The following is a 17,004-nucleotide window of genomic DNA, read 5'->3' on the forward strand; positions in this document are numbered from 1 at the left end:
CGACCCAAAATTGGAAACTGGAGAAAGGGAGAGAAAGAGCATGTGGGAGAGAGAGTGAAAGAGACGAGAAAGGCCGAGAAAGAGAGAGACACAAATAAAGGGAGAAGGAGGCATGCACACACACGGTCACGCACTCAGTGACACACAAACAGATACGTGTTACACCCAAGCATGTGTGAACACGTCCAAATACACTGAAAGCTCAGAGAATCGCTAACACAGATCATGTCAAACTACATGCAGGCGAATCATTAGTCACTGAGAAAGCTCTTGCGTCAGTGAATGAATCCCTTGTCCCTCTCGACTACGCACACACTTCTCACTGATGCGACGTCCAGGGCTGAGGCCTGAAGGACCGGCACTGAGGCGTTGGTGTGTGTGAGAGACCGTCCTCTACCTCTCACTGTTGTGTGTGTGAGAGCCCACCCTCTACCTCTCACTGTTGTGTGTGTGAGAGACCACCCTCTACCTCTCACTGTTGTGTGTGTGAGAGCCCACCCTCTACCTCTCACTGTTGTGTGTGTGAGAGACCACCCTCTACCTCTCACTGTTGTGTGTGTGAGAGCCCACCCTCTACCTCTCACTGTCAGGTGTGTGTGAGAGACCACCCTCTGCCTCTCACTGTTGTGTGTGTGAGAGACCACCCTCTACCTCTCACTGTTGTGTGTGTGAGAGACCACCCTCTAGCCCTCACTGTCAGGTGTGTGTGAGAGACCACCCTCTACCTCTCACTGTCAGGTGTGTGTGAGAGACCACCCTCTACCTCTCACTGTCAGGTGTGTGTGAGAGACCACCCTCTACCTCTCACTGTCAGGTGTGTCTGAGAGACCACCCTCTACCTCTCACTGTCAGGTGTGTCTGAGAGACCACCCTCTACCTCTCACTGTCAGGTGTGTGTGAGAGACCACCCTCTACCTCTCACTGTCAGGTGTGTGTGAGAGACCACCCTCTAGCCCTCACTGTCAGGTGTGTGTGAGAGACCACCCTCTAGCCCTCACTGTCATTCTCTCTCATCCAGTTCTCTTCTCCAACCCCTACAAAAAGACTCGGAAGTGCAAACCCAGAGCCTCAATGTCTACTCTCCAGTGGCGCACAGGAGTTCCCATGAGAAGGACAAATAAGATGTTCTTTTTTCACATAAACACATATAGATGCCTTCAGACATACACAGACATGAAGGAATATGAGTTTCTGTACCAAATTTACATACGTTCTTAATAATCCTGACAGTTTCTCTCATCCACATTTTTTGTTCCTGAACTGTTAAACTGTAGTGAGACTGATGACTGGTTATTACATGGCCAATTTGTGGAGAAGATTTTAGCTGAAGGTATGAGACAGGAGGTGTAAGATAAAATAAACATTTGTTAATCCCCAAAGGGAAATAAGAGGTTTGTCTTACCTGTCAGCTTCACCCTGTGCCTCTTTGACTCCTCTCTGGATGACCTCTCGAGCTGATGTCAGCTCAGGAGTCCGGCCAACATTTCGTGAGTACAGGTGAAGACCCCCGTCAGTTAGATACCTGGTGGATCATACATACTAATGAGATTCTGGGTTTATTTGTGCTTGTGTTTGGATCTTTGTGTATGTGAATTTGTGTGTGTGTGTGTGTGTGTGTGTGTGTGCGCGCGCGTGTGTGTGCGTGCAATTTGCGCGTGCACAAGCGCGTTTCACTCCAGTGCTTCTCGGTATTCCTGAGTGAACGTGACTGTTACACACCCCCTTTCTGATGCTACATGCGTCTCATACTCTATCCATCCAAGTCATGGCAGGAAGGTGAAGAGAAATGAAGCCTAAAATATTAAGGCATATCTGAGCTTGAGCTATTCCTCTTCATTTAGATATGCAGGTGTGTGTGTGTACACTTCAGAAAGATATATAATCAAGCTGTGCTGTGTGTAGGAAGCACTTTCTTTGCTTTAGTATGGAGTGATTTTATAAGAATACTGGACATCAGTCCTCATGAATGTGTCCTTTGCTGCTATTTAATCAGTCAGGATCTGGTTCCCATGGCAACTCCAGATCATAGCTACCATCAGCACTCTCCTGAATGACAAAGTGCCATGGGCTCATTATTTTCCAATTTATGGCAATAATGAACCGCTGTAACCAGAGTCCACATCAAAGATCCTGGACTTTTTGGCACTGCGTATTAGATTAGACGACTGAAACTATAACATAAAAGGACAACATTTTAAAGTCTCCTCATTTTTAGATCCTTTGGACTTTGGTCCACATTCTTTCACTGTTTGCTTGTACAGTCTCACTGGAAAGTTGTGATTCTTTGGTGTATCTCACCCGCTTGTGATGTCATCAGCTCGTACATTCTTGGCCAGTAGGTCTCCATCACTCATGTACCCCGCTACGTCCCCATCTGGCACCGCCTCAGGGGCTACACCCTTTTCACCTTGCTCCACCACTCTGCCTCCTGAAGTTACTGCCCTCCTCAGTGGTGCTGTGTACACAAACCGTGAGGAATCACCATAGCGACTGGTCGCTACAGCACTGGACCTGGGAGGGGTGTAGCTACCGGGCATAGAGGGGGCATCTCCAGCCTGCAGACGAGGGTTTGGGGATTGGCCGAGTCGCCAAGCCATTGGAGAGGAGCGACTGGAGAGGGCAGGGAGGCCACGCCCGTTGACCTCTGTTGTTACTGTAGTGTCAAATGTTGTCTCTAGGGTGCTAAGAAAGGAAATGAGAGAGAGAGAGAGAGAGCGAGAGAGAGAGAGAGAGAGAGAGAGAGAAAGCAACAGAAATAAGAAAAAGGGATTTGAGTTTGGGGACAGAATTTGAGCAGTGCGATCAATACAAGCCTCCCATGGCTGTCTAGTCACTGCAGCAGTGATGCCAAGGTGAGGAGGTATTACAGGGAACTTTAGAAGCTTGCATATCTTCACACTGCAGCAGCAGGCAGACCTCCAGCACCACGGACAGTGCCCTGCCCAGTCACAGCAGCACGGACAGTGTCCTGCCCAGTCACAGCAGCACGGACAGTGTCCTGCCCAGTCACAGCACCACGGGCAGTGCCCTGCCCAGTCACAGCAGCACGGACAGTGTCCTGCCCAGTCACAGCACCACGGGCAGTGCCCTGCCCAGTCACAGCAGCACGGGCAGTGCCCTGCCCAGTCACAGCACCACGGGCAGTGCCCTGCCCAGTCAGAGCAGCACGGAGAGTGCCCTGCCCAGTCACAGCAGCACGGACAGTGCCCTGCCCAGTCACAGCAGCACGGACCGTGTCCTGCCCAGTCACAGCAGCACGGGCAGTGCCCTGCCCAGTCACAGCAGCACGGACAGTGTCCTGCCCAGTCACAGCACCATGGGCAGTGCCCTGCCCAGTCACAGCAGCACGGACAGTGCCCTGCCCAGTCACAGCAGTACGGACAGTGTCCTGCCCAGTCACAGCACCACGGGCAGTGCCCTGCCCAGTCAGAGCAGCACGGACAGTGCCCTGCCCAGTCACAGCACAGCACCACGGACAGTGCCCTGCCCAGTCACAGCAGCACGGACAGTGTCCTGCCCAGTCACAGCAGCACGGACAGTGTCCTGCCCAGTCACAGCACCACGGGCAGTGCCCTGCCCAGTCACAGCAGCACGGACAGTGTCCTGCCCAGTCACAGCACCACGGGCAGTGCCCTGCCCAGTCACAGCAGCACGGGCAGTGCCCTGCCCAGTCACAGCAGTACGGACAGTGTCCTGCCCAGTCACAGCACCATGGGCAGTGCCCTGCCCAGTCACAGCAGCACGGGCAGTGCCCTGCCCAGTCACAGCAGCACGGACAGTGTCCTGCCCAGTCACAGCACCACGGGCAGTGCCCTGCCCAGTCACAGCAGCACGGACAGTGCCCTGCCCAGTCACAGCAGTACGGACAGTGCCCTGCCCAGTCACAGCAGCACGGACAGTGTCCTGCCCAGTCACAGTAGCATGGACAGTGTCCTGCCCAGTCACAGCACCACGGACAGTGCCCTGCCCAGTCACAGCAGAACGGACAGTGTCCTGCCCAGTCACAGCAGCATGGACAGTGCCCTGCCCAGTCACAGCAGCACGGACAGTGCCCTGCCCAGTCAGAGCAGCACGGACAGTGCCCTGCCCAGTCACAGCACCACGGGCAGTGCCCTGCCCAGTCACAGCAGCACGGACAGTGCCCTGCCAAGTCACAGCAGCATGGACAGTGCCCTGCTTAGTCACAGCATGCACATAACCCTGTGTGCTGGGGCGCGATGAGTGATCAGGGGAGAATTCATCAGTGGTGGCAGAAAGACCACACCCAAGAGCTTACCGTCAGAGAGGGGTTAAGCTTCCTTGCCCCTGCTCCCTCTCTCCCTCTCTCCCTCTCTCTCTCCCCCTCCATCTCTCTCTCTCCCTCCACCCCCCTCTCTCTCCATCTCTCCCCCCCACCCTACCAGATGGTGGGTCCTGCCACTGAGCCACATGCTCATGAGGAGACCAGTCCTGCAGTACCATCTCGCGATAGTTTCTCAAGCCACAACACCTCTCGCCTGTATCAGCTAGAACTGGTTTGACAGATGAATGAAAATGTGTGCGAGATTGATGTTTTTACTTTACATCTCATAATAGCAGGTAGTTGTTGACAGCTCATCTAGTTACGGTGGGGGAGGGGAGGAAGAGACAGGGAGAGAGGAAAGGGGAGAGAGAGATGGGGAGTGAGAGGGAAAGAGTGAAGGATAGAGGGAGAGAGTGAGAGAGGGAAGGGGAGAGAGAGATGGGGAGTGAGAGGGAAAGAGTGAAGGATAGAGGGAGAGAGTGAGAGAGGGAAGGGGAGAGAGAGATGGGGAGTGAGAGGGAAAGAGTGAAGGATAGAGGGAGAGAGTGAGAGAGGGAAGGGGAGAGAGAGATGGGGAGTGAGAGGGAAAGAGTGAAGGATAGAGGGAGAGAGTGAGAGAGGAAAGGGGAGAGAGAGATGGGGAGTGAGAGGGAAAGAGTGAAGGATAGAGGGAGAGAGTGAGAGAGGAAAGGGGAGAGAGAGATGGGGAGTGAGAGGGAAAGAGTGAAGGATAGAGGGAGAGAGTGAGAGAGGAAAGGGGAGAGAGAGATGGGGAGTGAGAGGGAAAGAGTGAAGGATAGAGGGAGAGAGTGAGAGAGGAAAGGGGAGAGAGATGGGGAGTGAGAGGGAAAGAGTGAAGGATAGAGGGAGAGAGTGAGAGAGGAAAGGGGAGAGAGAGGTGTGAGGCAGGGCACAGTTGGGGGTCAGACTGCTGCTACTGTTGTGCATTGCCAGAAACACTGTTGTCATGGTTACATGGTCTCGGTGTATCACAATCCTCGCCATCAACACCTACTGAGTCCTACACATGCTGATACACAGCCAGCCATGGTTTCTTCAGAGGATATACAGTAAATGCAATGCCACACCAGTATGTGTGTGTGTGTGTGTGTGTACTTACTCCACTGTGAATCCTATAAAGAACTGAAAAGAATGCTAATATAAATAAAGGTTACTATCTTTATTGCTGTTATTAAAGTTGTTTCTGTTGATCTGAAGTGAAAGGTAATGCATGACAAGTGAAAAAGCTAAATGTCCTGAGGTTCAGGTCCATGCAGAGGGCCTGGGTCCCGCTAGTACTGATCATAATGGAGTTTAAATGTCCTGAGGTTCAGGTCCATGCAGAGGGCCTGGGTCCCGCTAGTACTGATCATAATGGAGTTTAAATGTCCTGAGGTTCAGGTCCATGCAGAGGGCCTGGGTCCCGCTAGTACTGATCATAATGGAGTTTAAATGTCCTGAGGTTCAGGTCCATGCAGAGGGCCTGGGTCCCGCTAGTACTGATCATAATGGAGTTTAAATGTCCTGAGGTTCAGGTCCATGCAGAGGGCCTGGGTCCCGCTAGTACTGATCATAATGGAGTTTAAATGTCCTGAGGTTCAGGTCCATGCAGAGGGCCTGGGTCCCGCTAGTACTGATCGTAATGGAGTTTAAATGTCCTGAGGTTCAGGTCCATGCAGAGGGCCTGGGTCCCGCTAGTACTGACCGTAATGGAGTTTAAATGTCCGGAGGTTCAGGTCCATGCAGAGGGCCTGGGTCCCGATAGTACTGACCGTAATGGAATTTAAATGTCCGGAGGTTCAGGTCCATGCAGAGGGCCTGGGTCCTGCTAGTACTGATCGTAATGGAGTTTAAATGTCCGGAGGTTCAGGTCCATGCAGAGGGCCTGGGTCCCGATAGTACTGACTGTAATGGAGTTTAAGTGCACTCTGCTTTTTCCCTGCAGAAGAGCAGTGTTGCACGTCTCCGTAGCTACGGCAGTATGAATGACAGGTATGTGACAGGTGTGTGAATGCTCTGCTACGAGTGCAGGTAGCACAGGTACAGCAGGCTGTGACTAAGCACAAACAGAGAGCATGTGCTCCTCTGTTCACACACATGACTCATCATTGGTTTATTCAGGGGTCATACACAAACACACACGCGCACGCACACAGACAGACAGACACACACACACACACACACACACGCACACACACACGCACACACACACGCACACACACAATCATGGTGAGTCGGTTCCAGACAAAAGAGGCTGTGGCTGGATAATCCAGATGGAGCACCTCATCAGAGTCTGCCAGAAACTGCTGGCAGAGCTACAGAGACGCAGGGAACAATTGGCCCCAATTCCCCCACAGTGTGTGTGTGTGTGTGTGTGTGTGTGTGTGTGTGTGTGTGTGTGTGTGTCTTCACTGTGCAGGCATGAGGCTGACTGATTTGCAGACCTATCTTTTCTGACTCATATATGATGGATAGTCCCTACAGTCATGTCTGCCTCACTACTGCCCCCTGTGTTAGACAGAAGAATTGCAGTCCACAGGCGCATGATTCTTTTGCCTATTGATGTACTAAAGCACGATTGCTAACCCTTGTGCTGCAAACCTAACTCAATACACAGTTAAGATCCAACACATCTAATCCTAATATTCAGATGCTACAGAAGGCACATCAAGAACAGAAGACTACAGCAGATTACGGTTAGAATGAAACTCTGAACATCTGTATCACAGGTGGCGTGTATGTGTGTGTGAAGGAGACTTTCTGTCTTCTGTTCATTTTACAACAAACTTCCCCAGTCCGCATCATCCCTCCTCTTACTCCCTGTTCCTCGAAGTTGTTCTATTCAGGCTGTCTGCACACGAAGTTATATAAGATTCCTTCTCTCTCTCTCTCTCTCTCTCTCTCTCTCTCTCTCTCTCTTAAAGTGAGGGATCGATAACTTGAAGCAGGAATGAAGCAGGAATGAAGCAGGAAGCCAAGCTGCAACAGCATTGAGAGAGAGCGCTGACATTAAATGTCAGTGTTCTCTGATATGAGATGGATCTTTAGGGAGAGACTGAGAAAAAGAGTAAGAGTGAGAGAGAGAGAGAGAGAGAGAGAGAGAGAGAGAGAGAGAGAGAGAGAGAGAGAGAGAGAGAAGATGGAGCTCAGAAGTCACTATAGAGAGTGATCTTTCCAGCTTTGCCAGTGACAGAAAGACCACAGTAGCTGGGGTTAATGGAGCAGCTCCAAATGATGACGGCTTGCAGGCCACTGAGAGGGATAACAAACACTCTGCCGAAATGGAGGGATCGATTGGAGGCATGAAACATATAAGAGCTGGTAATGAGCTTGGCTATGGTGAGCACAGGCATGCACATGAACACACACACACATGCACACACACACACACACAGACATACTTGCACACACACACACACACAGACACACACATGCACACACACACACACAGACACAGACACACTAGCACACACACACACACACACACACACACACACACACACACACACAGACACACTCGCACACAAAAGCACATACAGACACACACACACAGACACACTCGCACACACAAGCACACACAGACACACACAGACACACACACACACACACAGACACAGACACACTCGCACACACATGCACACACATCCACACACATGAAAAGCCAAGGAAGGACTCTTTGACCCCATCAGAAAATCAGCAGAAATACTTGCAGATCCATATAGCTTGTACATGTGGTCTTATTGTGTGTGTTCATCCAGTTGAATCACTGCATAGCTGGTTCAATCACTACATATCCAGTTCAATCACCACATATCTGGTTCAGTCACTGCACAGCTGCTTCCCCCACTGCACATTCTGCAGCATGCTTCTCTTGCGTTCTCCGGTGTTTCTCCATCTAAAGGAGGAGAATCTGTGGGTAGGGTAGTTCTCCTCCTAACCCTTATAAGCTCCTAGGAGCTGCGTGTGTGGAATACCAAGACTGACCAAGAGCGGGGGCTGGTGGTGTGAGGCTGGTTGCACCATCTGTCCTACTGCATCCAGTGAAGCTGTGCTTATGTAGAGGGGGATATAAGTGTGAAAGGGGTGTAGGTGTGTGTGGCTTTAGGAGAGAGCGACTGGGTGCTATGTGCACACACACAGCTTCATTGTGTGTAGCCGTATGCATGGTCTATTAAACCTGTGTCAATTATTTTGATATCAGTCAGTGCTAAAGCAACACTCACATGTATCTAAATGAACCAAACTAAGCCAAATTCTCTCTTTTTCACTGTAGAGACGTCTCGACCCTCACCATGATGCTGGCTAAGCATAAACAAACAATTCTGCATCTGTCAATATGGGTGAGTCTGATGTGAACTCTCACTGCACCTACAAGAATCACTGAACCCAACCTGGTTACTCACCTATGGCTGATCTGCGTCCCCCGTAAGCTGGACATGGTCTCTTCCAGGTTCTGTCTCAGGTCGGCGATATTCTTTACTGTGCGCATGCGTCTTGTCTCTGGGTCTTCCCCTAGTGGGCAGAAAAATAAACAAATGTGGGTTGACCTGATACCTCGAGGTTCTGCATGCCACCTGGAGCGAGCCAGACATTCCCAGACAACCACCTCACCTGGACATGCAAAACACCACAGCAGCTACAGTCATTTTCTTTCAGTGAATCGCTCAGAGCAGCGAGAGATGGAAGAGGCAGAACTTTCTGCCGTTCTCCAGTTCAGCTGGCACACATATCGGTAGCTGCTCCACCCAATTTGAGTCAAATTGTGACCCAAATGCCAGCGCCAAACTCTTGGGTGAGATGCAAACTGGGCCAGGCTATGTTTTTTTATTATTATTGTTCATGTTGTCACTATTGTAGTGTCCGTTGTTGGCCAGAGGAGGATGGTGCCCCATCCTCAGGAGTCTCCGCAATGTGTCTTCCCTTTTATCTTTTAAAACCCAGAACACAGCAATAAATGCAAGAAGGCGACGACAGGCCCATCTCGGGGTCGTTCCTAGACACAATGCAGAGCGATAATCAAGGGTCATCCCAGTGGTAGCGGTGACACACACACACTCAGGAAAAGGACAAAGACAATATCTTTGGAATAAATTGATGTTTGCGACATACATACTAGACGAATGTCTCAGTCAGACCACTGGACACAGTGTACCAGTCTGACCTGTGGACACACTGTCCCAGTCGGACCACTGGCCACTGTGGGTACCTGCACCTTATCAGGGCTTCAGAGTTCCATCACACCACTGAATATTCTGAGAAAACAGCCCGTATCAGAATAGACGGGATACAGCCGGCCTCTTGTGTCATCTCTCTTCCACAGTAGGACAGAGCGATTGTGCGCTATGACATGTACACAGAGCTCCAGTTTGCCTGACGGTGTCTGTGAAGCGCATCTGTCAGAGTCGATCAGGCCGTTTCTAGTGCTCCCGCACCTCAGCATGTTTCAGCTCCTCTAAGCTCAGGGAGGGAAATGTACATCCCAGAACTGACACCACGCTCAGTTTGAGTTCAACATGCTGGTGATGTCCTCTGAGTCAGGGTCCAAGGAGCAAAGTCTGCAGAGGACGTCCAACAGAGAGGACACACCCCTACAGAAATCAGGGAGGACACACCCCTCCTGATGTGGACACACCCCTAAAGAGATCAGACATCCTCCCAGGTGCTGACCTCCCAACTGTATCAACACTCAGTAAGTCTTCAGAAAGATTGTAGAGGGGAGGAGAAGGAAGGAAGGAGGAAGTGAGGAAGGAGTAATGAGAGAATAAGAAATAAAGACAAAAAGATAAAGAAAGCTAACACTTCAGGGAATGTGTGGGTACATTTGCTGAAGACCAATAATAGTGAAAACTGCGGAAGTGTAAACTGTGTAAGTGTAAACTGTAAGTGTAAACTGCGGAAGTGTAAACTGTGTAAATTGTTAAAGATGAGCATGGGTAATAAAATCACAAACAAGCGGCAATCCAAAACAGAAAGCAATTAATACTGTGACTTTCATTAGGAGAAATGGAAGAGGATTCATGCAGTAACTCTCACACACACACAGACACACACACCCACCCACCCACCACACGCATGCCCACACACACACACACACACACACACACATACACACACACACACACACACACACACACACACACACAAACACCACACACACACACACAAACACCACACACACACAGACACACACACCCACCCACCCACCACACGCATGCCCACACACACACACACACACACACACACACACACACACACATACCCACACACACACACAGACACACCCACCCACCCACCACATGCATGCCCACACACACACAAACACCACACACATACCCACACACACACACAGACACACACACACACAGACACACACACACACACACACACACACACACACACACACACACACAGACACACACACAGACACACACACACATACCAGTCTTGTGTGTGTGGACTGATAGCCACCCCCCCCACCAACACCTCAGCACCTGCAGGAGGGCTCACATCTCGCGTCTCATCAAATCCCTCCCTAAGATCCGTTTGCCCTCCGTTTGCTCCACAGGTTTAAGAACACACTCCCGTGACAGCAGTAACGTGGGCTGCATGGATCCACTCCCACACCTGTCCAGCTCATTTCAATTTATTTCAATTTGTGAAGTCGCTATACTCAGAAAGTGCCCCCTGCCCCTGTCTCCTGCCCCCTGTCTCCTGCCCGCTGCCCCCTGTCTCCTGTCTCCTGCCCCCTGTCTCCTGCCCCCTGAACCTAATGAAACACAGCAGGATCCATGTAGCCTTGGTCCTAAAGATGGGGGATGTGCCATAACACAGACTACAGTAGGACAACATACCCAAGATCCACTGCTGTGAGTCACGCTGTGTCTGACATAAAAACACCAGACAAACATCTAACACACAATATATGACACAGCACAAATCCTACAAACTCCATGACCCAACATAATGAGTAAGAGGGCACAAAACAACACATGGGCAACAGTATAACGTAAGACACAACACAAATGCTATAGCACAAGAGAACAATGCTACAAATCATGATAGCACAACTTACAGCAACACAAAACAGTCTAGCGCAGTCAAGAACAGACAAGCACAACAAATATTATTTCAAAACACAAATGATGCGATGACGTCGTATCAGTATCAACGCAGAACAATGTACTAAAGATTACCACAGATAATGAGCTCCAGACACTCCAGACAGCTCAGAGGTGTCTAGCTCTGCTATGGATGCATGGCTCTAATTCCATTAAACCCACCAGGTTGGAAGGGGCCGTAGAGATGGATCACACAGACAGCCAGGAAACGGAGCCACCGATACCATAAAACAGTTCCATGTGCTGCCAGCACCAAGATAAACACTATGCGCCATCGCTGCATAATCCCACATAGTGCAATAAGTGCCAGTAGCTTCCAACACCACTAGAGAAGGTCACTGGTGTTCGTTGACACCAGTGCAGTGTGTGCAGCAGGCTACAAGTGAACGGTATGAGGAAACAGCCACAGCTTTTAAAATGATCAACCAAGCTGTCGGTGTGTTTTCAGTCAGTTCCATGTAACTGTCCTGCAGTAACATGGTAACGAGAAAAGACGTCTGGGCGTCCCACAAAGAAGGCTCATAATCCTATCGTGATCATCACTTCTCATCACTCCTGTCACTTTAATTAGGAGTGCAAAAGTTTGGAAGGCAACCTGCATAACATACATGGGCATATTCCAACAATAACCTGACTGTTCATTGTAGTTTGGTATTCTCAGAGACAGCAGTTACACAGTTATCACAGGGTTACAACCTAAAGCTACAGACACACAAACACCCCCACAGACATTCATTATTAGAAGTGGAACACACTTTTCTAAGATTCCTTCATCCAAGTGTGTCGGTCACTTACGCATGGAGCGAGTGTGTGTGTTCAAGACCTGCTCCAGGTCTCCGAGCATGGTGAGGATCACCTCCTTATCCAGCTGAGCTCTCTCCTCCCTGCCGCTCCCCATTTCCTCTGCCCAGTCTCCAGAGTCTGCTGCTCCCACCTGCTCCTCCTGCTCCTCCTCCTCCTCCTCCTCTTCCTCGCGGCTGCGTCTGTGTCTACGGGCGGGTTTAGCCGGGGTAGCCCCCGCCCGGCCGCTCCTGTGGCTACAGGGCACGGGAATGAGCGAGTGCTCGGAGTGGGAGAGCATTCTGCTGAGGGAGAGGGAGCGCGCCCTCGCTACCCTGTCAGCCCCCCGGCGGGCACCGCCCCGGCCCTGCCGGACGCTGGAGGAAGAGGAGGCCGGCGGCAGCGATGAAGGTTCGTCCGGCCCGAAGGTGTACACTTGCTGCTCACCGTCGCTGAGCAGCATCAGGTTGCCAAGGGAACGCTGCTTGCGGAGGTTCAGATTGTCGGCGAGAGGCCGGGGGCCGTAACGAGTAGCGCCGGAGCTCGGCAAGGCGGAAAACTCCCCGCTTCTCTTCATCTTTGCTCCTCTTCCTCAGTTATGGGCTCTCTTCTCTGTCCTGCTCTCAGTGTCCTCTGACTCTTTACTCCTCACATGATGATGTGTGCATGTGTGTGTGTGTGTGTGTGTGTGTGTGTGTGTGTGGCAGTATGAATATGTTGAGGCAGCTCTGTGCCAGAGGAGAGGCTGGCACAGCCCACGGTCCCGGCAGGCGTGGATCTTTAGGTGGCAGCTGGCTCGCGCTCAGTCTCCGGATGGTGCGCCCGTGGAGGATGGACTGCACACGCCTGCCTGCAAAGCTGCTCCGCATGCCAGGGAGGCACTAATGCCATTGCCCTGCCCACACACACACCAGCGCCACAGCCAATGAGCACGGGCAGGTACGCGCCATCAACACAGTCTTCTCCTCCTGCTCTCCTCGTCTCCCTCTTCTTTCACACTGAGCCTCCCTCTTACTCTTTCTCCTCTCTCTCTCTCTCAGTCCGTCTCTCTCTCTACACAGAATTAGAGGAGAATCAGCACTACAGCATAGCCCGGCTTCTCTCTAAATGTCTCCTTTAAGACTCTCCCTCTCCTTCTCTTTGCAGGTTCCTGTCTTTCTATCTCCTCTAATCTCTCTCGCTCTGTCTCTCCCTCTCGCGCGCTCGCGCTCGCTCTCTCAGAAGCGGAGTCCTTTCACTTGCTCTGCTCTGCTGTGTTAATTACAGGCTGACAGGGACTGTGTAAGCGCATGCCTCTCAGTCGCAGGAACGGAGTGGGCATGTGTGTCATTGCTGAGACACGCTCGCAGCCCACAGGCTCTGACTCCACCTGCTCTTTTTAAATAAGGACCGAGTTATTTCACTCTTCTCTCTGTCTCATTCGCCCTTTCGTCCTTTATTCTTCTTGCGCCTTTCATTCTCTCTTTATTTTTCCGTCTGTTCTCTTTCTTCCTGCCTTCCTCTCCTTCCCTTCGCTTTTCCTTTCTCTCCCTATTCTCACTGTCTTTCTCCTCAACTCCGGGTGCAGGGTCTGCTTCTACTGTTGCTATTGGCTACCAATACGGCAAACCCTCAAGGAAAAAAAGTTAAAATGGGCGTGTGTGGGTATGTGTGTGTGTGTGTGTGTGTGTGTGTGTGTTTGTCTGTCTTCCTGTCTGTCCATGGAAGGGTACAGAGGATGCCCAAACCGGAGGCTGTATTGCTGTGTGCTGTATCCTCACTGTTCCTGCAGGCATTGCGAGGTGTAGGAGTGAGGGGTACTAAGACATGTCACCTTTCAGAGCAGCCCTGCAGCGGGAGACCATGACTCAGAAAACACAGCACTACCCAGCCCTGCAATTACACACAGGAGCTGACTTTCAACTGGATAACACAGGCTTCAAACCAATAAGATGAGCTTAACCAAGACCCTTAATAAATACATAATGGCCAGAACAATGCCAAACTGGATAATTCGTTTCTTCTATTGTACGCGTAAACTGGATTAGATTAAACGGGTTATGAAAATTGCACTCCTGAATTGAGGAGAAATATACATAAAGATTTGAATGCCACCAGCAAGTCACTTACTGGGCAATGACAATGGAGAAAGACAGAAAGATTCATTGCCTTTCCCAGCAGAATAAGGGCTGCTATTAGTAGGTTGTGAAGAATTTACACTTAATAACCACCAGAGGCAATATAGCAAACACAACTGCAATACAAAAATGACAGTAGATTATAAAGGCCTTTCATTGTCTTTCATAAAGTATTTCCTTGGTAGATGGTTTCACTTACACTGTATCATTTGCCTATTCTGACAATAGTCTTTATATCACTGGCTTTTCATTCTCAATGTCAGCCAACAGTGGGACTAACCGAATGCAGCAACTTCTAAAACTAACTGTAAGAACATTTTACAACAAAGATGGCCCTCAGTATTGCTGTTAATACAACTCTACATATAAATAATACTAAATAATATTTGCTTAATGGTAGTATTTTTGTAGTAGTTATATAAAACAACTCCTATAAAACTCCTGCCTGTTAACGTCACATTAGTGAACACTCTGCAAAAAAGAAAAGCATTTTTCTTTTTTTTCAAATGTCTTACAGTGTTTACATCACAATATCTGTCTGTAAGGAAAGAGTTTGGATTTGCCAAATGGTTTTAGCAAGATTGCAACATATTCCTGCACAGAGTTCTACTAAATCTAGATCGAACCCTGGTGGCAATATGTCAAAATGTCAACAGTCCAATATAGCTAGCCCAGTAATCTAAGTACAAAGAACAGACCTTAGATAAACCACGATTAACCTGAAATACCCAAACAAACTAAAGTCTTAGTTTAATACTTCTTTTCATCTCAAAGAGCTACAACACTTGATAAGCAAGAATTAACTAGAATTAACCTGTATTTAAATCAGAAAATCTGCACCAGATCCATATAAAATGAATTTGCTCAGGTGACCCAAATTATATCTATAGCCTGGATTTAGACTCAATCTGGTCTTAAACTTAATAACCTGGACTTAAACCCTTTAATATGTAGTTAAACTAATCCTCATTACGTAACTCTGGCTTCATCAAAATCTATTAAAGCCTACAAACCCAATAGAGAAATTCCCTGCATGACAATGATTAAACATAATTAAGAGCCGATGAGGTGGGACAGGTGTGGCAGTATATCAAACCAAAGCCATAGTGCAGCAGGTTTTTGCCTGAATTGTTGAACAAACCTGTACGAGCCCAGTGTTAGCAGCATGAACCTTCACCACAGGTGGGCCAGCTACCTGTCCCACAGCTCCCCGTGGCTCTCCAAACGCCAGAGTAGGTGACCCTTTCGGTCTGAGCCCACTCCATTCAATATCTGCGTTCACTATGCGGAGCCTGCAATAGACATCGGCCTGCGCTAGTGTTTCAAAAAACACAAGGTAACAAAACACAAAGTAACGCATACATTTTAAGGCTAGCCAAGTATAGCCATTTAACGTACAAAAATGTGTATATTACCACTACAGCAAAAGAATTAGCCGGTTATGTTAGCAAAGGCATAACATTGCTAAAGGTTACATGTGCGCCTCCATGAAGACTAGTTCAGCTGAATGTTTAGTGTTTAATGTTTAAACACTAGTTTCTCTCAATTAGTTTGTTCTCCCTGCTAGTTATTTCTAATTCTACTGGTGTTGGGTGGTGTTTCCTGCTGCTGTAAATACTGTGCTTCCTGGAGCTGTGGTGTATTCCCATTCTGTCCACAGTATTATAAAACAGTAAGCATTTATTATAGCTTTACTATAGCTGTTTGAAGGAGAGAACTAATTTAAGAATGAAGCAAAAAAGGGTGAAACAGTTTGGGGTCTGTTGTTTATATAGCAACTATTCTAGCTAATTAACTACCATGATAGTTAAACTAGGCAAAGTTTTAAGATAATGCGACCTGTAACTAGATGTAAAAGAACATAAGCAAACTGAATTTTTCGCAAGACTTAACATAACGTCATACACTGAACATCACACACTCCCAGATGACCTGGTGAAAACGGTTTAATCAGCCAGGTAAGGAAACATTTGGATTGACATCCAGGCTGGCCAATCATATTTCAGGAGTATTAAGTCAAAGTGATATAGCCTACAACAAACTACTGGAGTATTGACTGCTATCAGATCACTATGCCATATGCAGTATGTGACCAAAATACATTTTTACAGTACGTGAAAGACAAATATTCCAGTGCACATCCAGAGCTATCAGTGGTGTGCTGCCTCTGTCATGCAACGGTGGCCATGCGTGGCCATGCGTTCACATGGCCTCGTACTATGGTTGTCACATACTGCACACTCCTACAGAGACCAGTATACGGTGTTTCAGTATACAGTATGTACGGAGTGCAGTATGCATTTACAGTATGTAGTAGTCTATTCTGAACAGAGCCAAAGTAAACCGGTTTTAATTCATATCCAACATGTTTATCTGAAAGCATGCAGAGTTACTGTAGGAGCTTGGTGTGATGTTTTGTCCAGAGACATGATGGATGGAACACACAATGCAACAGGAAGTCAGAAATGGCCTTGATGTCTAGTTCAGGGACAACAGCCACAGTGACCAAGCTTAGGCTTTTCAACCAATGTGTGAAATGGAATGTGGAATGTGGAGTGTGTGTGTGTGTGTGTGTGTGTGTGTGTGTGTGTGTGTGTGTGTGTGTGTGTGTGTGAGAGAGAGAGAGAGAGAGAGAGAGAGCGAGAGAGAGAGAGAGGGAGTAAACTACATTCCTTTCATGTTTGTGTGAGGTTTAAGGTCAGTTTAT

The 17,004-nt window shown here is 49.0% G+C and overlaps 1 protein-coding gene across 20 annotated transcripts in view; it reads right to left on the minus strand.

Annotated features, from left to right (window-relative positions):
* The window catches only part of nav3 (neuron navigator 3), a 143,000-nt gene that overhangs the window by 43,550 nt on the left and 82,446 nt on the right, over positions 1-17,004 (minus strand). For 17 of the 20 annotated variants that reach the window (XM_081723326.1, XM_081723327.1, XM_081723342.1 and 14 more), the window contains 3 exons: positions 8,686-8,794; positions 2,299-2,682; positions 1,403-1,522 (listed from right to left, as the gene is read on the minus strand). In XM_081723326.1, the coding sequence (XP_081579452.1) occupies positions 1,403-1,522; positions 2,299-2,682; positions 8,686-8,794 (613 nt within the window). Of the gene's footprint in view, positions 1-1,402; positions 1,523-2,298; positions 2,683-8,685; positions 8,795-12,195; positions 12,873-17,004 lie in introns of those variants that run through there. The other 3 variants (XM_081723332.1, XM_081723344.1, XM_081723343.1) reach the window with 3 other exon arrangements.

The sequence above is a fragment of the Electrophorus electricus genome, chromosome 11 (assembly GCF_041902795.1).
Source record: "Electrophorus electricus isolate QZ-2024a chromosome 11, ASM4190279v1, whole genome shotgun sequence".
In the NCBI taxonomy this organism is placed as follows: domain Eukaryota; kingdom Metazoa; phylum Chordata; class Actinopteri; order Gymnotiformes; family Gymnotidae; genus Electrophorus; species Electrophorus electricus.